We start from the raw sequence: 24,036 nt of genomic DNA on the forward strand, positions 1-24,036 counted from the left end.
GGAGATGCATTCTGAGCAGTGTAAAGCCAATAAAAACTTTCAGAGGGAAGAAAGGTGGATAGACTGAAAGTTGTCAATAAAGAAGGGGAGAGAGAAGTAGCCAAGATCAGCCGTTTCAACGAGCCCTTGACCAAGGATGAAGAGACTAAACAGGACCTACTCTAGGTGGTGGAGCACAACTGTGGCCTTTCCACCCCCTGAAATATTCGACGCATCCAGAAAGTAAGTTTCCCACTCGCCCACAGATGGTAGGCCATGCGTATTGAAACCGGTTTTGCGCATGCGTGAGAGGCACATGCCCTGGCTAGTGAATGTCCTACAAGACGCCTCCCGAAAGTCCTCAGTAGCGTCGCGGCAGCGATGAAACATGGCGGCTCTTATTCCATCTCCCGTCACGTGCGAGGTTCGTTCGGTGATCAAGTTCTTGAACGCACGAAATATACAGCCGATCGAAATCCATATTCAGCTGTGCCAGGTGTATGGGCCAGACGTCATGAGCAAGCAGATGGTGCGTCCTTGGTGCAGAACATTTACGGAAGGCCGGCAAAATGTGCATGACGATGAACGCGGTGGGCGGACATCGGCCGTTATGGACGAGCTTGTGGAGCAGGTGCAGCAGCGCATATTGGAGGATCGTCGCATCACGATCACGGAACTCGGCAGCCATTTCCCGCAGATTTCTCGGTCGTTGTTGCATGACATTTATACCAAACGCCTCTTGTTCCGGAAATTGTGTGCCCGGTGGGTGCCGAAACAACTGACGCCCGAACACAATGGAAAACGCATGGGCACGGCGCTGACATTTCTGCAGCGTTACCATGATGATGACGATTTTCTCAACCGGATCATCACAGGGGATGAAACGTGGGTTGCATACAGCACCCCAGAAAGCAAGCAGCAGTCCATGCATTGGCGTCACAGTGGATCTCCATGCAGGACGAAGTTCAAACAGACTGTGTCGGCGCGAAAAGTGATGTGCATGGTGTTCTGCGACAGACAAGGTATTCTTCTCACCAAATTTCTGCCCAGAGGTGAGACTGAGAACGCTAACCGTTACAGTGGGGACATTGCGACGAGCCATTCAGAATAAGCAACGCGGTAAGCTCAGTGCCGGGGTGATCTTGCTGCACGACAATGCAAAGCCGCATATGGCTAGGCGCACTGCAGCCCTTCTGGACAGGTTCTGTTGGGAGGTGTTCGATCATCCATCGTACAGCCCGGATCTCGCCCCCAGTGATTACCACCTGTTCTTGCACCTGAAAAAGTTCCTATCCGGTCAACATTTTCACAGCGACGAAGAGGTTCAGACGGCAGTGGTTCGGCGCCCAGGCGACGGACTTCTACGACGCAGGTATACAGAAGTTGGTCCCACGATATGGCAAGTGACAGAATTCCAGCGGGAATTATGTTGACAAGTAACTGGACAAGTGCTGTATCTGTGGCAATAAATCATTGAACGAAATAATGTTTCCTTTTTGTGCACGACCCCAGGGAAACTTACTTCCTGGATGCGCCTAATAATTAGTTGACAACGCCGAACTTTGTCTTTTCCATATCCAAGGTGCATTCACATTATTAATGTTCATTTCACATGGTTTACGGCTGTTAGGTCCAAAAATAAAATAATAATAATACCGTTCCAAGTGTTTGCATGTTTGACTTGCAGCACATGGAATGGTCCCCAAGATCTCCAGAGTTCAACTCAATAGGGCATGTGTGGGACTTTATGGAACGGCATGTGAGAAGTCTGGAACACCAATCACTTGCATTGAAGGTAGCATTACACACTACCTGGTTGACCACACCTTCTATCATCTTAGTTGAATCACTGACAGTCAGACAGCTGCTGTCCTGCAGGCAAGAAGAGGACCTACATGTGATTAGTCAGGAGGTCAGAATTCAATGATCACTCATTGTATACAAGGCAGAAAAGTACACAGAGCTATATGGAAGTGCCAGACTTCTGGCATCAAATGTGGCTCAAAAGGCATTTATTGCCTGCACACAATTGAAGTCTGGGTGATTTTTATTAATTAGTGCCCCTATTTTTGTTGATAATGGTTCACATTGATATTGATGTCCCTAGTGAAGGATCGAACTGATATTTTGGATTTAAAAAATCTACAAAGTAGCTAACATAACTTAAAGGAAGACCTATTCTGCACTTTGATGACTTTTTACTATTAAAAGATAATACATTTTAGTAAATATCTATGGAAATATGATTACTAAAAAAAATCGCTCAATATAAATTAAAATAAATTACTAAAAAAATAGGAAATCCCTTATGATGGAAATATTCTTAAACAATAAAAATTTTCAAAGTAAATAAATAAAATAAATTACTCAAAACATAATAATAATAATAATAATAATAATAATAATAAAATAACAGGAAATCTCTTCTGACTGGAATTATGCAAGAGTATTAATCATTCTGTCCTTTGGAACAACCAAAATTGTTGAGTTTAGTGCAACTTTCTACCCTAGGGAATGGTGAAAATAATTTTGCAAGGGCTATTAACTTGAACACTAAAACATACTCCCTCTGTCCCATAATTATTGTCCGGTACACTTTTGTTTGTTGTCACAAAATACTTGTCTGATATTCAAACTGTGACATTTGTGTATACAGAAGAAGAAAATAAATGAAACACGGGAATGAGTCATACGTTATTACTCAAGGATCAGTACAAATTGGCCGATCAAGTACCCAATAGAACATAAATAAAAAGTTACCATTTTGGCATACCGGACTATAATTATGGGACAGAGGGAGTATTTTTAATAAGAAATTATGTATATTCACATTCTCCTCTTATTAAAGGCAACATGTGGGCTCAGAACTGGGAGAGTCTGTTGGATCTGTTTGTGCCAAACTCGAATTGTAATCTGACAGCAGCCTTACAAGCAAAGCAGTACACAACCAAAGCCATGGTTAAGAGGGCAGAGGACTTTTTTGTGTCTCTGGGATTGCCACCAATGACAGCAACCTTTTGGCAGAAATCACAGCTAGAGGCATCCAAGGATGGGAGGAACTCATCTTGCCATGGGTCAGCAGCAAACATGTTCAAAGATGATGACTTCAGGTGAGTTTCATAGGCTAAACTCCATGCAGTAGTTGTTTTCCAAATGAAAAAGGTGCTTCACTGTACCTTGTAAAGCTAAAGTAAAAAGGTAAAGTCTTCCCCTGTGCTTAGCACCACACCATGAAGGCATATAGAGGATGTGGGGGTAACGCTCCACACTTTCTTGATCTGGTCATGAGTGGGGGTGATGTGATCAGCATCATGCCCCTGACCACCTTTACCCCCAGGGTTTCCCTCAGGTGCCCATGTTATTCGACACTGGGTGGGTGCCGAAGCCGCTTCCGTTAGAAAAATTCACGGATTTGAACCTGCCGGGAGTCGAACCTGGGACATTTAGCATGGTAGTCAGAAGCGTTAGAAACTGAGCCTCCTCAGTCTGTTACCATGTTACATAGTTTACTCATGGATGGGACAAAAAGGAAGTAGGATAAGATGCTTTCTCAACAGGTGTCATCGAACACTGGTTGGAAAAAGATAGAAATAACATTCGATTTCAATAATTTATCCTATAATTTTGACATTACTGTTGTTATAAATTTTATTTAAAGACATGATTAGTTTTCTTATATTTATACACATCAATTATTTAGTTGTTTCTGTAAGGTAGGAGCGAGTTGATAATCTTTAGAGTCTACCTGACCAACTTGTTGCAGCAGAATCGTCATCCCGCTACTTGTTAGCGGGACCTATGCTAAGAGATGCCGTGGTGGTATGATGTAGTAGCTATCTCTTGCAATCAAGTTTCATCAAAAGTCAGATTAAATGGTTAAATCTTCCACAATGAAATCGATCTCAATACAATTGCAAAATAACAAAACAAAAAGGCTCTTTATCAACTTTTCATGGGAGCATGACCGCAATTGTACTTTTTGCAGTAAACTTCCTGTACACACACTGCCAAATACCAATTAATATTTCCCTCCAGATTCACTGCATGTAAGTAGTAGCTGTTTTGTTTGGTGATTATATTAATCATGTTACAGTTGAGTGGTGTGTTCTAAGCAGAAAACCAACAAACCTTGATAATTCACCTTTCATTTAAACTTCAGATTTGGGTGTCTTCTAATCCATGCATTTATGATGCACACTCCTGCCATTACTAGGACACACTTTATCAAACTATCTATTACCTCCCTACCCTACCATAGACACTAGACTATATCACATAATTATATATAGGTATAACATCACAAAAGTAGTTTCAATGATATTCTTATATATATATATATATATATATATATATCTTCTCTTCAGAATGCTCGTCTGTGCAAAAGTAAGTGAAGAAGACTTCTACGTGATTCACCATGAGATGGGGCATATTCAATACTACATGGCCTACCACAATCAACCTGTTATATTTCAGGTATAGTATTCCACTCAATTTCTAGTATGCATGGTGTGCAATACACAGTTTCATAAAAGAAAAAAAGAAGAACACATTTATGACTTCAACTGTACAAAAAGTAAAAAAAAAAGTAATAAAGTACTCACCTGTGCTTTGCACCAAGTCATCAAGGCGTATAAGGGGTGCAGAGTTAGGGCCCCACACTTCCTTGATCGCAGCCGAAGGTGGAGATCATATGTGATCAGCATCATCCCGCTGGCTGCCTTTACCCCCTAGAGTTTCCTCCAGGGACCCCTTTATATGATGCTGCGTGGGCACTGGAGGAGCTTGAACAGGTGGAAAAAATCCCAGTTCTCCCCTGCCGCGAGAGAAGCCCTAACAACTGAGTTACTGCCGCTGTTAACTTAAACTACATTAAATTTTTTAAAAAAATGATAATTTATATTGTTGAAGAATAGTAATGGTATGTGTGAGTACACACAATGTATTATATTATTTTATATACATAATAATTTGAATGTATTTAGTTTTTGAGTAGTATTTTTTCACTAAATTACTCATTCTTCATGCTCATTTTTACTTGATTCACACACTACAAGTATTATAAATTAGTAAAGCAACTAACATTAAATTAGATTTATGTAAAATAAATGAATAACTTATATGAATTTTACAGAAATAATTGTGAACAAATTTCTCATTATTTGAAAAAAAAATGCAAATGGGGGCAATCAACTGTTCTTCCACCCCAATGCACCCCAATAATTCCTTGTTCACAATAATACCAATATGTTTTGTTTTCAGGATGGTGCAAACTCAGCATTTCAAGAAGCAGTAGGAGATGCAATTATGTATGGTGTAATGGTCCCTCAGCATTTGGAAAGACTGGGTCTTATTAATAGCTCCATGCCGTCACCAGGTACATTATTAATAAGTCAGCTTTATGTCAAAGCAGTAAATACATATACCCTAATACATTTTTGTATTAAACACTTATGTTGTGAGGACATGCAAATTAGACTGAACAGAAGTACTAATTTTCATTTCCCATTATACCATAATTGTACAGTGGGATCCATAAGTATTGCTCAGCAAGTTGTCCATGACTATTTTCCAGTGGCGTGCCCAGGATTTTTGAAAGGAGGGGGTTAGGTATTCATTCTTTAGTAGTCAGCCCTCATTTTGCCATCTTTTCCTGCGTTTAATGTTCCTTTTTTAGGAATACTGGGTCAAAAGGGGGGTTATAACCCCACCAACCCCCCTTGGGCACGCCACTGCTATTTTCGTTGGTTTTTATCTTCATCCTACGTGTTTTTAAGGATTGTATTTTTACATATACTGGTTCAGAGGTTGAAAGCAGATTGTTTGGAGTTTTGTGTCAGTTCGTGAAGCTCTCATTGCATAAAAATATCAGTAATTTTAACCAATTGTACGTAAATGTTTCTCGTTGGCGTTAATTTTATTTTTACTGACAGATCTGTCTTCTTCCCACAGAATTTGATACAACTTTCTTACTGCATCAAGCTTTAGCCAAGATACCACAGGTGCCATTTGGTCTCTTGGTAGATAAGTGGCGCTGGCATGTTTTCAGTGGTGACATTCCACAACAAGATTACAATATGCAATGGTGGAAGTTACGTTACCACTACCAAGGAGTTGCACCCCCGGTACCCAGAAGTCCTGATGATTTTGATCCTGCTGCCAAATTCCACATAACTGACAACACTCCCTATGTTAGGTAGGTACAAAATTATGTTTATTTACAATGTTCTGAAGCTAAATAATCCATTTTCTCTTTCCATGTAAACCATGGCTCAAGTTTCCAAATATAACATTAACTATTCTTTTACATATTTAAGTTATCAGTAGATACTAATAGAAATCATGGGATAATAAATTTGAGAAGTCATTTCATGTTGTTTCATCTGAAGCTAATAGCACATCTGTTTAATTACACAGGCCTGTGATGAAAAAAATACAAGGGAAGTGATAAGTGAACTTTATGTATTTTGTCATGCTGAGTTTGAAAAAAATAAAGAAAAATGTATATCACGTCACGTTTTCTGGAAAAGTTTAATTGTACGTGGATTTGTATGAACATTTACCATAAATATGTTGTTTCGGCGTGGAATAGCTTTCCTCCCTGCCTGACCATTACAATCTATGTAAGGAAACTTTATCTTGAGTATTTTGGCATGAAACTCGGAGACCAGGACAAATCGTGGGCTCCTCATAAAGTGTGTGTGCAGTGTCTCAATGATCTACGCTTATGGCTCAACGGAAAGAAGACTGCTTTACGCTTTGGAATTCCTATGACATGGAGGGAGCCGAGAAACCACTGTGATGATTGTTACTTTTGTGCCTGCGATGTCCGTGGGTATAACCGAAAAAATCACAAGCTAATCTCTTATCCTGAGAACATTCTATCAGCCATACGGCCCGTTCCTCATGGACCTTATGTGCTAGTGCCTTTGCCTCCAACTGAATTACCAGTCATCTCTTCAGAGTCTTCAGACTCGGAACATCCACACGGTCAAGGCTCCGATACCGAATATAAGCCCTCTGGAGGCGATTCACCTCAGCCCTTCTCTCAGGTTGAACTTAATGATCTGATTAGAGATCTGGGCCTTTCGAAAGAGGCAGCTGAATTGTTGGGCTCCGGATTGAAAGAAAAACATTTATTGGCCAAAGGAACCACTTTTTATTGGTACAGGAATCGAGAAAAGGACTTTGTTCAGTACTTTGAGAAAGCGGATAACCTGTCTATTGTTCTGATGTTCCCGGATTGCTGAGCAAAATTAATATCACCTACGATAAAGATGAATGGAGGCTGTTTATAGATTTATCGACAAGGAGCCTGAAAGCTGTTCTTCTTCACCACGGAAGCCAGTATGCATCTGTACCAGTTGCACACTCGGTACATTTACAAGTACACTACGAAAACCTGGCTCTCGTCCTTAACAAAATAAAATATGCCGACCACGGTTGGACCATTTGCGGTGATTTGAAAGTTATCTCCATGCTTCTTGGTCAACAAGACGGATATACAAAGTTCCCTTGCTTCATTTGTGAGTGAGACAGCCGTGCAAAGACTCAACATTGGGTCAAGAAAGAATGGGCTAAAAGACAAAATCTTGAACCAGGCACCAAGAATGTGATTCGGAACAGCTTAGTTGACCCAAAAAAGTATTGTTACCCCCGTTGCATATCAAATTAGGTGTAATGAAGGAATTTGTCAAGGTTATTCCAAAAGATGGCGATTGTTTCAAATACCTGTGCAAAAAGTTTGCAGGTTTATCTGCAACCAAGTTGACAGGGGGAATCTTTGTTGGTCCAGATATCCGCAAGCTCATGAAGGTTAAAGACTTTGAGACTAGCATGACAACAATGGAGAAAGAAGCTTGGGTTTCCTTCAAAGATGTGGTCAGTAAATTTCTGGGGAATTACAAGGATCCTGACTATAAAGCACTTGTTATGAATATGCTGGACAAATTTCAAGTGTTGGGTTGCTCCATGAGTGTCAAACTATATTTCCTTCACTCACATGTGGACTATTTCCCCGAAAATTTAGGAGCAGTCAGCGAAGAACAGGGTGAAAGGTTCCACCAAGATATTAAAGATATGGAGTGCAAATATCAAGGACAATGGGACAAGAACATGCTCGCCGACTAATGTTGGATGTTAACACGAGAGAGGCCTGAGATTGCACATAAAAGAAGAACGTCAAAAAGAAGTTTCAAAGGCAAAAGGGTACGTACTTAAATATAAACTTTGTTTGTGTTTGGTTTTGTTGTTTGTTCAGTTTACAATTTGTGTCAAACGTTCATGTACACATACATTGCTCCTCGTGGTCAATCGTCTATTTTATGTACGTTACCTTAATAAACACAAATGAACATAATACGTTGGTGCTTTTTTTCTAGAAACTTCACCATAATGGGATGATAAAAGTGTAAACGCAAGGGAACTTTGTGTTTTTCTCTCGACCAGAGGTGTCTCGTGCGATCTGGCAACAGTGGTTTTCTTCCATTTAAACCTATACAAAATAAAATCAATTGCTAATAAATCAATTTGCATCACCAAGCATCGATTTTACATAGATTTAAATGAATCAAAATCACTCTTGCCAGATAGTGCATGCAAAATTGTTAGCGAAAATTCCTTTTTACATAGGATTTTAGCAAAAATATCGATATCGATTTTACAAAAAATCCTGACGTGATGGAAAAAAATGGAGGTCATTTTCGAAATCAGCACACCCAATAACATAAAACTCAGCGTACACGTCTCTTGTATTTTTCAACAACTTCAATTTCGCAGGCCTGTGTTATCTAATTTTCAAGAATTTTGTGAATATTTAAAATCAATGGATGATGTCAGGGACAGATGTGGAACAAGATGTTCTTTTTTTCCATTATTCAAAGAAACTTAAAAAGACATCTTGAGATTTTAGGTTTAACTACTCACAAAGTTGTTCCATTAACTTTCAAAGCACATTAAAATAATTGCAAGGTTTTAGAGTACAATATTTGCAATTTTAATTATTAATTCCTACTGACGTGTGCTAAAACAATGTTAATATTCAGTATACAGTGGAACCCTGATTATACATTTTCCCATATTACATGTTGAATCTTGATTGTCCCAACATAGTAAAATGTTAATAAATTTTCCTTGAGTTTATATTTTCCTGTATTTTTAAGTTTTTTCAGCTTGGTCCCTTGAAAAATGTAAAATCGAGGTTCCACTGTATATGGCATGAGATTTTTCATCATTATTTTTCCTATTACAGTCACTTATAAATTATAAAAGTCTTGCTGTTTTTCTAATTAATACAGGATTACCAGAAGCAACATCTTTTTTAATCACAAATTTTGTTACTTTCCTATCGTCAAAGAGAGATAGCAAGAACAACCTCACAATTTACACTATACACAACAATCAAGGTTGGCATATTTAGAAATGAAATATACATGCATATACAAAAAGAACTTGGGGCATCTTTGTTAAATGAGTAAAAATTTTGCAGAATATATTAAAATTTTCTTTAGGTACTTCTTAAGCAGCATACTGCAAGTCCAGATTTTCAAAGCCTTGTGTGAAGCTGCAACCATGGCAGAACCTGGTGAACTTCCAATGCCATTGCATCGCTGTGATCTCTATGGCTCCAAAGAGGCAGGGGATAAACTCAGGTATGTTCTGATGTATTTAAAAAATGCTTCCTTTAACAATCTCTGTTATTCAAATCCAATGCTGTTATAGATTTAAAATCTTCTCCTCCCTTCAACATCAACTGTATTTCTAAATTTCAATTAGCTATTGAGCTTCAACACAGTCAAGTGGTTAGTGCTGACCTAGTTTTACAAAGAGAAATTTGGACCCTATTTGAAAGCATTAATAGTACTCTTGAAAACTAGAAAATGGTGGTGATGGAACTTTAAGTGCACTTCAGCCAATGAAAAGTCGATGGGCCTGAAGGGCTGTTGCACCATGGAATTTTTAGTTAGCATCAACTACCAGAATAGCTAATTGGCATTCCATAGTTGCAGAATATATGGAAAGAACATAGTACAACCACACGTGCACACAACAAAATCTAAGTAGGGAAATTTTGATTGATTGATTGGTGTTTAAGTCACGATTATGCACTGATAGACTAATCAGAACTAGACCTGCAGTTTGAAGTTGGATCTGAACCACTATGTACCTCCACCAGGTATTGAACTCGGGACCCCCTTGATTATCCACCAGGGAGGGGGAGGGAATTTGGAGTAGCTCACTGGCACAGCAGCGGCGTATACTCTGGGTCATCTAGGTAATCGCAGATGACCCGGCTGTATTTCTTTTTTTTGTTTAATATATATATATATATATATATATATATATATTCGCAATATTCTTCCAAACCAATTTCGATGCATACATTTCTTTGCTTCCAGCGTGCGAATGCTTTTAACTGTTTACCACTGAATGTCCGGGAACCTTTCTCCAGCCGGTGGAATGACTTCAGGGAATCTCACCCTGACGTCATTCCTCCTGCTTCCCTTACAACCCTTAGCGAGGAGGGAGGAGAGAGGAAGAGGGGGAGGAAACACTGCTTCTCAGGCACGGTGATTCCGTGCCCAGGGTAACCTCTTTCTTGTGAGAGTCCACCGGTCGCACTCTCAACCTTCAGAGTCTTTTACTGTTCCCTCCGCTGAACTACGGAAAACATACCCGGTAGAGTGCGAAGAACAGGAAAATTGAATAACATGGGCAAACCAACTCTACGCTAATTTTCACTTTACATTTGCTTATGTCTTGCTGATTTCTGTTATTTGAACATAATTTTATAATATGTTGTAGTAATCTGAGATTCATCTTCAGGACTTCTAACTCCACTGTTTCAACTTTATGTGGCGGCTGCTAATAAGGGATGATCCCCATCCCGAAATAAAATTCTGGCTCTGGCCTGCAATGATTCGAACTTTTAAAACCTGTCATTTCGAGCTCGGAAAGGGATTTTTTTTTATCATTCATAGGGAATTTCATTCTGAGCCAGGAACACAACAACAGAAGTTTGGCGCATGAAACTGAATGTGTGTAGTCGTTGGTTTCATGTTTATTATTTACTTAGGTGTTAGTGTTTGTCGTGATAGTGCTGTGTTAAAGGGTGATGGATGTGATACAAGATTTGCTGGTGAAACCTTTTGGAACAAGATCTTTTCAGGAGAAGTTGTAAATTGTTAATACAGGTAGGCCAGTGTCATCACTTGAACTTATTTCTACACACAAAGACAAAAATCGGGAATATGTGAGGCATTTTCGCAAGCAAACTATGACAAAACACCATGGTTGACAGGAAGTATAAGTGTTAATGAGCTTTGCTTTTTTGTTGGCTGTGCTTACTTTTCGGGGCTGAAAAGAATGTATGGACACGTGGCGGATACTGTAATCTTTGCAACGCTTGTGACAAACATGAAAAATCCAAGTCACATAACTTCCTTTGTTACACTGCAATCTTTCGCACAGACACGTATTGACGTGCAACTGGACAAACAGCATGCTTTGGATGTGGTACGGCACAAGTAATCGGGTCCTGGAGTAAGTTGAATTTTGCACTTAAATTAATATTGCGTGTTTTTATTTCACTAGTGCACGTCTTTCATTTTATATTTCACAGTTTCTTTTTATAGCTTTATAATACTGTCTTGTTTTATTATTTGAAATTCTACATGTATATTAAACTGCAATAACGAGAATTAATAGATTGTGGTCGTAGCAATAAGACAAACATTCCGACACAATATTCCTAAATTGGATCCTGACATAAATTGCATGGAAACTTTTGGAGTTTGAAGGTCAAGGGTCGGAGATTACCCACTCGTTAGAACCAGCATACGCCACTGTGGCATAGAATGTCAATCCTTGGTTGGGTCTCAAATCAATTTCCATTTATTTAATCACAGCAGGTTTCAATTACCACCACATTGAAGCGCACCAATCAGTTTCACTCACATTCACATCTGCTAGCTGTTATGTCTAGAATTTTGAGCTCAATATCTGTCAATTTGAAGCATGTATTAAAAAGGATTTTTTTTAAATTTACAATCTTCAAGAGCTGACTGCCTTTGCTCATACACAATACAACTCATTTCTCAAGATACCTAGCAGCTAAAGAAAATCCAATTCAAAATTTCTAATTGGCATGCCCACCAAAATGAAATCTGGCCACTTCTGACTTTCCTGTCCCTTGTAAACTACTCATTATACAGGGTGTCTCAAAAGTAATAGTGCAAACTGACACAGGTGAAAGCACACGATAATAGAAGCAAAAAAGTCACAGTAAACATGGGTCTGCAAACGAGCCATTTTCGACAATCGCGAATGTGTGATTACTGGAGGTTGGCACTCTTGTATGGGAAAAATGAGATAAAGAGCAAAGAATTGAATTGAATTGTCATTCTAAGTCCACTTTATGCACATATAGGCTAATCGGGACTGGACCTACAGTTTAAAGTGGGATCTGAACTACTGTGCAATGTGCCTCCACTGAGTATCGAACCCAGGATCCTTATATAGAGCAAAGAATATGAAACTATGAATAGAAGTTGGAGATTGCAAACATCTACTTTACAACAGTTCTTTAATTCAAAGACAATTTTTGCTATTACATTTTGTCATTTTCTTTGTGCATAATCTGAAAGGAATGAAGAAAATTTTGTTGTACATACTTTATTCAAAGTTAATGTTATTTTGTTTTGTTATTCGTTACTATGGTGACTGTAGAAATTGGTTAATATACTGTGTTGTGACATTTGTCAAGTGATTTCATTTAAAACATTGCAACAAACTGCTCCACACTGGGGACAGTTGCAGGCCTGGATTTCCCAATAGGCTTCATAGGCTACTGTTACTGCTACCACAAGTGCACATTTTTCAAACTCCTTAAACAACTAAGGCAGGGTGATATGATCCGATTTACCTTGCCACAAATAAATGCAAAGGAGCTGAGTAGTAGTATCAATAACCCTTATTTATTACATGTTAAGGAATGTCTGAAGGATTATAATAAAATTAAATCTTTAGGCGTTACCAGAGATAAAGTTTTATCTGTAGCATTTTTATTAGAATGGTACGATTCTGAGCCAGAGTGGATTGTCAGAAAACGGTACTCCAATACCAGAAATTGAGAATCCAGAAATACAAGGTAAAATTGCGGATCTGTCCTTAAATTGTTTAATTGATACTGGAAGTCATAGTAATCTATTAGATTATACAATCTGGACAATTCCATTATACCAGGAGCAAAATTGGAACAATTAGAAGGAATACAACTGGCTTGCTTTGCGGGAGACCAACATATAAAGGTAATGGGTTTCAAATATGTAACAGTTCAAATAGCAAATGAGTTTTTCCACATGGGACTGTATGTTGTTAAACAGTTACACGCTGATTTAATTTTTGGTTCGCTGTTTTTGTGGCAATATAAGGTGATTATAAATTACAGTTACGCAAACATCATGCTTTTGAATTCATCAGGTCAGGAAATAATTAATTCATTTTTAGTGCAATCTGAAGACAGTCTTCCGTCAATGAAGGGAATAGTACGTTCTTGCAAATTACCAATTTCAAACACTTCACAAATTGAAGGAAGATCTGCCATTGCTTCGGAGGAAGATATTCGGCGTGCAGCGTACATGAACAATACTCTTGCATCTGATTGTTTGGATCAGTTATTTCATCTTCTTCTGGAAAAAAAAAGGTAAAGTGTTCCCCTGTGCATAGCACCACGCCATGAAGGCGTATAGGGGGTGTGGGGGTAACGCCCCACACTTTCTTGATCCGGTCGTGAGTGGGGGTGATGTGATCAGCATCACGCCCCTGACCGCCTTTACCCCCCAGGGATTCCCCCAGGTACCCATGTTATTCGACGCTGGGTAGGCGCCGGGGCCGCTTCCACCGTTAGAAAAGTTCCCGGATTTGAACCGGCCGGGGATCGAACCCGGGACCTTTAGCATGGTAGTCAGACGCGTTACCGACTGAGCCACCGCGGCCATTCTTCTGGAATACCAAGTTTTATTTTCCGACAGACATAAACAAGCAAATGTGGAACCTTACGATATACAATTAGATACTGATGTACCAATAATAGCACCCACTTACCTGTTCCTTATGCTGGACGGGATGATATGGAAAGGGAATTACAAAAATGGCAACAGTGGGGCATCATACAAGAAAGCACATCTCCCTATAGGAATCCACTCCACATAGTCCTAAAGGCGGGAGGTTTATGAAGACCAGTGGTCGACTTCCGTAAATTAAACCAACACGTAATTTCTCCAATGACACAGGTTAGAACCTATCTCAGAATTACTACCAAGATTGAAGGGAGCAAAATACTTCACATCTATTTACCTTAGTTGTGGTTATTTTCACATTCCTTTGACACCAAGGTCATTTAAGTTCACGGCATTTTCTTAGAGGTATTTTGATGGAGTTCAATTTCTTGCCTTTTGGAATCAAAAGTGCCGTGAGTGTGTTCGTTGGCAGGACACCACTTGGTCAATCAATATTTGGCAATCATACAAATTCTTTCCTGATTGTTTATATTGATATTTTAATTTTCTCCCCATCAATTCAAACCCATTTAGAACATCTACGTTATGTTTTATCAACTCTGAAGAAAGCTAATATGTCTATTAAATTGTCGAAGTGCAAGTTCTTCCAAACTGAAATACATTTCCTAGGCCATGTGATTTCTGGAGAAATCATTCACATTGATCCTGAAAGGAACCAAGGAATCATGGATTTTCCAGTTCCTCAAAACAAAAAGGCTCTAAGGAAATTTTTGGGAATAGTAAATTTGAGGAGAAAATTTGTTCACAAATTTGCAATGATAGCTGCTCCTTTGTATGATTTACTAAAATCAAATAAGAAGTGGGACTGGAAGGAGAATCATCAACAAGCTTTTAATGATTTGAAACAGCTAGTTACATCTCCTGATGTATTAGCTCAACCGGAATTTATTAAAATTTTCCATCTAAATGCTGATGGAAGCAAAGTTGGAATTGGAGGAGTTTTATGGCAGCTATCAGATGAAGATGAAACATTAGTAATACAATATGTTAGTAGAGTATTGCATGGTACAGAATTAATTTATTCAACTCATGAGATTGAATGTCTTGCTATCCTCATTTCAGTAGAAAAGTTTAGTGTTTACCTTAGTGGAAGAACATTTGTTATTCATTGTGACCATCAGTCACTTTCATGGCTGCAGTCTGCTAGAAGTTTAAACCCAAGACTAAACCGCTGGGCATTAAAACTTCAAAGTTTTGATTTTACTTTTGAACATACATTCAAGGTTCCACCAATATTGTGGCTGATGCTTTAAGCAGATATCCTGCAAGGGCACAAGATGTATTCACATCAAAACTCTACGTTAATAATACAAATATCAATCTCCTATCCCAAGATACTCCACAATATTGGGTACAATCTCAACAGAACGATGAGCAGTGTCAAAAGTTAAGAATGGCGATAAACAAAGGAGATTCTAAGATCGATATCAGAGGACATTTTAAAATGCATCAAGATATCTTATTCTATAAATCTATTGCGTCTGATCACTGGAGAATATTTGTATCTAAAAAAGCTGTGGAAAATTTACTGTATGATCATCATGATTTATGTGGACATTTTGGTTATTCAAAAATGTTCAGAAAGTGTTCAAAATTTTTCTTTTGGCCAAACAAAAAAGCCAGCATTAAATTACATCTGAGAAACTGTCTGGAATGTGTCAATTCAAAGCACAGAGTGCAACGTACCACACGAGAAGATCTTCACACATCAATTTCTTTCATTAGAGTTCATTGGTCTGTTACCAGCTTCTCAAAGTTATCAGTATATACTAAGTATAGTGGATCTTGCAAGTAAATTTATTATGGTTTATCCTTTGCGTAAAGCTTCATCTAAGGAAATTATCAATAAACTAAACCAATTGTATTTTCATCATTATCCTGCATGTCGAATTATATTAAGTGATCTTGGTTCACAATTTAAATCTAAGGAGTGGCAAAGTTTTATTACCTCCAAGAACATCAAGCATATTTGTACTTCGCTATATTCACCACATGCTAATCCAATTGAACGATATAATAGAGATTGTGTGCTTACTGAGGTTATTTTGCAAGCATAATCACAAATCTTGGGCTAATTTTTGACAAACGTTGTCAAATTGTTTAACAATTCATATTCTGAATCTATTGGTTTTACACCTGCGGAACTATTTTTACGCAATCAAGTTGAAGATAATATAACTAATAATGTGGATTGGCCTGAGAATATTGAAGAATTATCCAAGAAGGCAAAATACTTGGAGCTAAAAAAACTCAAACAACGAAGAAATACTAAAGGTGTTCAAACAATCTCTGGTACCAAAAATATTCTCACAGGAGATTTAAACGTGATTAAAAATCATGCTAAGAGCTCTGCTATAAACAAAACTATCTACATATTGTATGATTTGTTTATTGGCCCATTCTTGGTAATAGAAGTAAGAAACAATTGTGCGACTGTAGTTTCTCTAGATGGAAAGGGAACAAAAGGTAGACAAAACCTAGAAAACATTAAACCTTTTAATTGTTCAGAGGAGAAAAGAAAGAAGTTGTTAAGAAATACTGATTTATCTTTTTAATTGTACATATAGTTTGAATTTGTTGTAATTTTCTGTAGAAACAAGTTCAGTTGTTTACCTTATCTATCTTATTATCATGTGTAAAACAGCATGAATTTATTATCTCTGTTCTGTTTATTTACTGTTGATCATGATATTGTTTTTTATGGAAGAACTTATGTTTGGCTTCTCCTCTCACAAGCCATGTATCTGTCTGACTTATTTCAATGTATCAAAGACAAGTGTCTAACATGAATAAAAGCGGAAAACGCCAAGAAGAAAATATACAAAGCATCTCGCTGGAAGAATGATAAGGAATATATATATATATATATAATGTAAGTTGAATGTAATATGGTTTACATTTTATTGAAGGGCTTCATTTGCACATCTAGCTTCAAAGGGAAGAAGTGCATTCGTGAAGAATAGAGCCCTTTTAAATGGGCATAAGATGGTTATGAAATTGAAACAATGATGACAATGAAGAGATTACAGTAAAGAAGAAATCTACTGAAGATGTCTGTAAAGATGATGTGAAAGGAATGAGGTTGCTGTCAGAGAAATAGTAGAAGTGAAGAAGATACATTGAAGATATTAAGTTTGAAGAATATTGTTCTACACCAAAGTATGATGTCAAGGGTTTCGACCGCAGGAGGAGCATATTGCAACAGTCCTTTAATTCAGACAATTTTTATAATTATAATTTGTTATTTTCTTTGTGGATAATCCGAAAGGAATGAAGAAAATTTTGTTGTACATACTTTCTTCAATGTTGATGTTATTTTGTTTTGTTATTCGTTACTATGGTGACTGTAGAAATTGGTTAATATACTAATGTGTTAAGTGACATTTATCAAGTGATTTTATTTAAAATATTGCAACAAACTGCTCCACCCTGGTGACAGTAGCAACTTACAAGCAGAATACCACAAACATTATGAAATATTTTACAAAACTAACAAAACACAGGACCACTAATTGGTACCACTCAGTGTAGCATTTGTATGTTGCCTGTTTCTTGAGCATATGCTAGATTCTATAGTAAGATAACCTGCTACATCAAGTGAACTCGTCTTCAATGTGTACTTTGGTGAACGACAAAAATCTGCATTGGTTATATGTTAGTTACTCTGGTAGCTGCATTGAGTGGCTCCATGAATGCTCCACATATTTGCCATTAGGTGGATCCATTGTCCTGCCTGAAGTGGGATATCTTACTATAAATCTAGCATACGTTCACATAACATGCCATAGATGGTCCACAAACAACCTACAAATGCACCACTCATTGGCACTATCATTAAAACTTCTCAATAATAAAATACTGCATAACTTGTTTAAATTTATTTGATTTTTCTGTATGAAAATTGTCTTATAAACTCTCATCAACTTCTTTACAACTATCCAGTCAGTATTCATTCCATTGGCATGTAGGTAACATATTATGCAACTAGTGAGAAAGTCACCACATATTAGAAAATACAAACATTTTTGAAAAGTTCTTTTTAATTCATCCACCATACCATATCCTTAGCCTGGTATTAACTTTATTGATGGTGTGGAGTCCAATTGTTTTGGAAAATCACAATTCATTAAAAACTTGATATCGCCAATCACAACAATTCCATCTTTGCAAAGCACATTTTCAAATATGAAAAGTATTGCATCAAAAACATATGTACAATACTAAATTCATAATCAATTTTCATTAATTAACAGAAATAAATATTCATCATCATTGGAACCTAACAGTTAAATTGATTGCATTATTTATTATGCAATGCATACCAACATGCAATAATTGCATAAATTAGTCACTTCTACCAAAAATGATATAAAAAAAGTGTCAATAATTTATTAAGTTACAATCAATTGTAGATTATTGTTTGAAAGACCTGTTTCCTGTTTCCATAGGCAGATGATGTCACTTGGCTCAAGTTGTTCATGGCCCGATGCACTCCAGCTTCTCACTGGAACCAGGGAGTTTAGTGCACAACCTTTGCTGGAGTATTACAGGCCTCTGTACAAGTGGTTGGAGCAGGAGGTTCAAGATCACAAAATTCCTGTTGGATGGAAATGAAGGATGCTTCTTCTTGACTCTAGAATGAAGACAGGCAAAAGAGAAAATTTAGAAAATGAAGACAGCCAGAAGAGAGAATTTAGACAAACACCAGGATTTGTAGTCAGGAAAAGCCTTAACAGAAATTAAAAAAGAAATTTTAATTGATTATTTATGTTCTTTGAAAATCACTTAAAATCCCTCTTCCAACAGCAGAGCATATTCAATTTCACATTTTTAAGGGAACCAAGGTGAAATACTTAAAATATGGAAAAACATACAATAGTGGAAAATTTTATAACCTTTTGCTATGTTGGGACCATGAAGATTGAATATATAATGGAGGAAAATGTCCAGGAATATAAAATCAGGGTTCCACAAAAATATTCTTCCAGGACATGCAGCTAAAGTACTTAGCAAGCAAAAAAAAAAAATCCAAAGCAGGGTTACACCCTATGTATATTTCGAAGCTAGACCGAAACTTCTACAAGTACATCAGTACTAATATAAGATTGCATTGGTTCAAATTCCATTAATCATTACCAATAGCAGTCACTGAATCAAGGGCTACCAGGTTTGATACCCAGTGGAGGCACATAGTGGTTCGGATCCCACTTTAAACTGTGAGTCCATTCTCAATTAGCCTATCTGTGCATAAAGTCGACTTCAAGCAAAAACTCAAGAATGGTGACTGGGTATTGTACAAGGTATACAAAAATCTGGCCAATGCATGAAACCTTGATTTTGTTCCTGGATTTTACATTTTCATACATTACAACTCAATCTCCATTTTCCCACTGACGTTATATGTTATAAAATGTTCCTCAAATTTATGATTTCCTGCATTTTAAGTTTTCTTGTCTTGGTTCCCTGAAAAATGTAAATATCCCTTGTCAGACATCTTATGAATGAACCCATCACCGATACATAACTGCCAGTACAGCTTTGTGCTGAGCCTTTATGACCAATCAAGGATTGGGTATACATCCCCAAATACAAGCAAAAGACCACACTACTCCATCCAAGCGCAAGGCTCATTGCTACCATGGCTAAAATGCCATGGGAAGCCATTTTGTTTACTAGTAATACTAGCGGAAATTAAGGTTAATAACCAAAAACCATAAGAAACAGCCTAAAACCAAGTAACAGCTGCAAATCATGTCAAAATAAGTTATTATCAACATGCCAAAGCCATTTTTCATGCATGGGCACCATGTGCTACATTTATTTATTAGAAGACATTTTTATTTATTTATGTATTTTCAAGATAACATTTGTGTATGGGCAGAATAACCATCCATTTAACTTAGCATAAATATGAATAATAAAAAAAATCAATGTTTTTTGGTAAAAGCATTTGCGAGCTTAAAAAGCTTCATCCTAGTCTAACACCTGGTGGCCAAACTTGGAACTACTTGATCAAAGCTACCCATGACCTAAGTCAGCCAATGGGAAGCATCCCAGGCCATGACGTCATGAGGAAAGGTAGCAAATTCCTTTATTATTTGTGAGGTCAAGCTTCACACTCTTCTTCTGTGTTAGTTTTTGAACAAGTAAGGTCAGTAACGCGAGTTGGCACAAGGCCCCCAATCTCATTATTAACTATCGTAATGGTGAATTAAGGTCCCTCGAATGCCTAGATTGGGCTAAATGGATAGAAAGGCATCAGAAAAACTTTCAATGCTAATAATCGGGACTCGGGCATGTTGGAAATTGCTAAAAACTGAAAATGCGCAGTTTGCGATTTCAGTTTTTCTCACGTATGGCAATGTGGCTATGCTAGGACTATCGAATGCATAGCTGAGGGAATCCACTTCAATCCAACCTCATAGGAGTCATCCACCACCCACGATCTCTTCAACAGCCAGGATAAGGTGAAGGACATGCAGGATCATGTGTTTTTGTACCGCTAAAATAAGTTTTTTTTTCTCCAAAATGTGCCATCTCTGAACATAGTGTGTGCATGTGCAACAAAGGCCCCAAACCAGGTTTAAAGTGTCGATATCTATATATTTCTGATTCCAGTTACTGTAACAGTTGGGCTGAAAAGTTCATAGGCTGACTCATAGATGGCGTTACTAGAATTAAATCCATGTGATTTTTACTTAGTACTAACCTTCAAAAGATACGTGTATAAATTTCACAGCTGCCGGATAATTAGTTCGTGAGATATAGCATTGTGAGTGAAGCAGCTTTTGTTATTGTGCAAAAATGGATAAAAAAGAATTTCGTGTGTTACTAAAGCATTGCTTTTTGGCGAAAAAAAATACTGTTGAAGCCAAGGCTTGGCTTGATAAACATTATTCGGACTCTGCACCAGGAAAATCAACCATTGAGAAGTGGTTTGCTAAATTTAAACGAGGCGAAATGAGCATCGAAGACGATGCACGCAATGGATGCACCAAAGAGGCTGTTACCGACGAAAACATCAAAAAAGTCCACAAAATAATTTTAAATGATCGTAAAGTGAAGTTCATTGAGATAGCCGAGACTTTAAAAATATCAAAGGAACGTGTTGGACATATTGTGCATGAATATTTGAACATGCGAAAGCTGTGTGCAAAATGGGTGCCGCGCGTGCTCACAATCGATCAAAAGCAACAACGTTTTGATGATTCGGAGCAATGTTTAGCGATATTCAACCGTAATAAACACAAATTTTTCCGTCGATATATTACAATGGATGAAACATGGCTCCATAACTACACTCCAGAGTCCAATCGACAGTCAGCCGAGTGGACAGCACGTGATGAATCGTAAAGTGAAGTTCATTGAGATAGCCGAGACTTTAAAAATATCAAAGGAACGTGTTGGACATATTGTGCATGAATATTTGAACATGCGAAAGCTGTGTGCAAAATGGGTGCCGCGCGTGCTCACAATCGATCAAAAGCAACAACGTTTTGATGATTCGGAGCAATGTTTAGCGATATTCAACCGTAATAAACACAAATTTTTCCGTCGATATATTACAATGGATGAAACATGGCTCCATAACTACACTCCAGAGTCCAATCGACAGTCAGCCGAGTGGACAGCACGTGATGAACCGAATCCAAAGCGTGGAAAGATGCAACAGTCGGCTGGCAAGGTTATGGCATCAGTATTCTGGGATGCGCATGGTATTATATTCATCGATTACCTCAAAAAGGGTCAGACCATGAACAGCGATTATTACATAGCGTTGTTGGAGCGTTTAAAGGATGAAATCACGAAAAAACGGCCCCATTTGAAGAAGAAAAAAGTGCTGTTTCATCAAGACAATGCACCGTGTCACAAATCAATCAAAACGATGGCAAAATTATATGAATTAGACTACGAATTGCTTCCCCATCCACCATATTCTCCAGATCTGGCCCCCAGTGACTTTTTCCTGTTTGCAGACATTAAAAGAATGCTCGCTGGAAAGAAATTTAGCACTGATGAAGAGGTAATCGCCGAAACTGAGGCCTATTTTGAGGCTAAAGAGAAATCGTACTATAAAAATGGCATCGAAAAATTGTATGACCGCTATAATCGTTGTATCACCCTCAAAGGCAACTATATTGAATAATAAAATCGAATTTTGTCAAAAAAATATTTTTTACTATGTTAGCCTACGAACGTTTCAGCCCAACTGTTAAGTACCAATATGTTGTTCTTACATAAGTGCTGTGAGTGTAAAAGTGCATATATGTTTGTTCGGGCCTATGTTATTTCAAAATGTCTGTTAAATTGGCAAATAAATATGTCGGTCCAATGAAAGGGATCTAGTCACACATGGGTGACATGTGGCTGCGTAGAGTAGCCTGGGAGTTGCATTTTTAGGTGTATTTGCATTTTTTTGTAGTTACTGAAGACCATTAGGTAACCGAACCAATCAGTCAAGCTCAAACCTAAAAGTACAGCTCCTGAAACCCATTGCACTTTAGAAGAATTTCCAAAGATCAATGCACTTACATATGGCATTCGAAATACCTAGCTGGTTTGATGTGACTGCAATGTTGAAAAGAAATGGTTCATCATTGTGCGCACCTTGCTGTACTTCTAACTCTATTATAGTTATTGTTATTTCTAGACGATCAATAAGTGTGACGACGAGGATAAATGGTGAACTGATGATATTGAATCTGCAATGACTGCATCCATACCATATCCATGATTTCAATGTAGGATCTCTGGCTTCAGGCAGCATTATGCTGACCACTCAGTTGTGGAGGGTGGCACATTTGCTTTATAATTGAGATGCTCTCTTTGTTTTTAACACACATAAAAAAAGGCAAGGAAGAAATTATTTTTTTTTTGTTGCAAACCATTAAAAATGCAGTTTACTTACTCCTCTCTTTGAAGATGATTCACCAATACAAATGTGTTTCTTGTCCTATGTTTCCTTTCTCATCTCTGATGGTCAATTTGAACCCCTAACCCTTCATTTGTGAATAAGTCGAACTCTGGACGTTCCAACAAAACACAACAGACATCTTCCAAGACTAAACTTTCTGGTCTCCTGAAAGAATAAGCACTTAAATTAATGCTTACCAGATCATTCAATACATAAAAGAATTTCACTTTATCACTGCATTGTATGCACATACCATGAGATATACATAATGCAACTACAGTTGTAAAAAAACACAGAGCAACTAACCACATTCATTTTTTTAAAAAAATGAGTCACTTCAATGTGTGCCCTTTTTGTAGCGTGGAGAGTTTCAATATGATAATTCAATATCAGATGCTCTGCAGCATGCAGGGTTGTGCAATATTTTATGGAAAGGTCGATATTGCAAAAATATCAAACTTGACATATCAATACCGGTAATATTGACAGGACAGCTAGGTGGCTGAGAAAGTTAAGTGGTCAACTTTCAATCTCGTTACCAAAGATTCCAGGTTCAAATCCTAGACTGTGATTGGACAATTCATAAATTTAATCTAAATGTCACTCATCCTCATCATCGTAATTTACCAAAAGTGGCAGAAAAGCAACACTAAATAACAAAAATACAAATAATAACAATATTGATATATTTTTCATCAATATTATCGATGTCAATGTTATCAATATTGACAAAACTGATATTAACACATCAATGTCAATATTTTTGATACTGATATAGATATTCAATCCATATTGACCTTTGGTACAGTGGCGTACGCAAGGGGGGGGGTTGCCGGGTTTAAACCCCCCCCTTGAGCTTTTGAAAAATTATGGAAAATGCTGTAGATAAAAATTAAAAATGGCTAATTTATTACAGTCAAAGATCTGCGACAGTAATAATAATAATAATAATAATTTGAATTATTATTCCCATGCAGCATGAATAAAAACACAACATTCCAAACACAATGTAAGGGGGCGCAAAGTTCAATTTGGAATTTTCTTGCAAAAAGTCGCGCAGTGACTCTC

At 37.6% G+C, this 24,036-nt stretch overlaps 2 protein-coding genes across 3 annotated transcripts in view; one reads left to right on the forward strand and one right to left on the reverse strand.

The window, feature by feature from the left end:
• LOC145985218 (angiotensin-converting enzyme-like) overlaps positions 1 to 18,718 on the forward strand; it is a 71,269-nt gene extending 52,551 nt beyond the window's left edge. The window contains exons 5-10 of the mRNA XM_083118970.1: positions 2,828 to 3,089; positions 4,344 to 4,452; positions 5,239 to 5,353; positions 5,929 to 6,172; positions 9,486 to 9,626; positions 18,503 to 18,718. Of these exons, the coding sequence (XP_082975096.1) occupies positions 2,828 to 3,089; positions 4,344 to 4,452; positions 5,239 to 5,353; positions 5,929 to 6,172; positions 9,486 to 9,626; positions 18,503 to 18,668 (1,037 nt within the window). The 3' untranslated portion in view covers positions 18,669 to 18,718. The remainder of the gene's footprint in view (positions 1 to 2,827; positions 3,090 to 4,343; positions 4,453 to 5,238; positions 5,354 to 5,928; positions 6,173 to 9,485; positions 9,627 to 18,502) is intronic.
• The window catches only part of LOC145999566 (uncharacterized), a 44,615-nt gene continuing 39,126 nt past the window's right edge, over positions 18,548 to 24,036 (reverse strand). For both annotated transcript variants that reach the window (XM_083136582.1, XM_083136591.1), the window contains exons 13-14: positions 22,963 to 23,133; positions 18,548 to 18,687 (exon numbers count right to left, since the gene is read on the reverse strand). In XM_083136582.1, coding sequence (XP_082992708.1) covers positions 23,022 to 23,133 — 112 coding nt within the window. In that variant the 3' untranslated portion in view covers positions 18,548 to 18,687; positions 22,963 to 23,021. The remainder of the gene's footprint in view (positions 18,688 to 22,962; positions 23,134 to 24,036) is intronic.

Source organism: Lepisma saccharinum, chromosome 1 (assembly GCF_977018435.1).
Source record: "Lepisma saccharinum chromosome 1, izLepSacc3.1, whole genome shotgun sequence".
NCBI classification, from domain to species: domain Eukaryota; kingdom Metazoa; phylum Arthropoda; class Insecta; order Zygentoma; family Lepismatidae; genus Lepisma; species Lepisma saccharinum.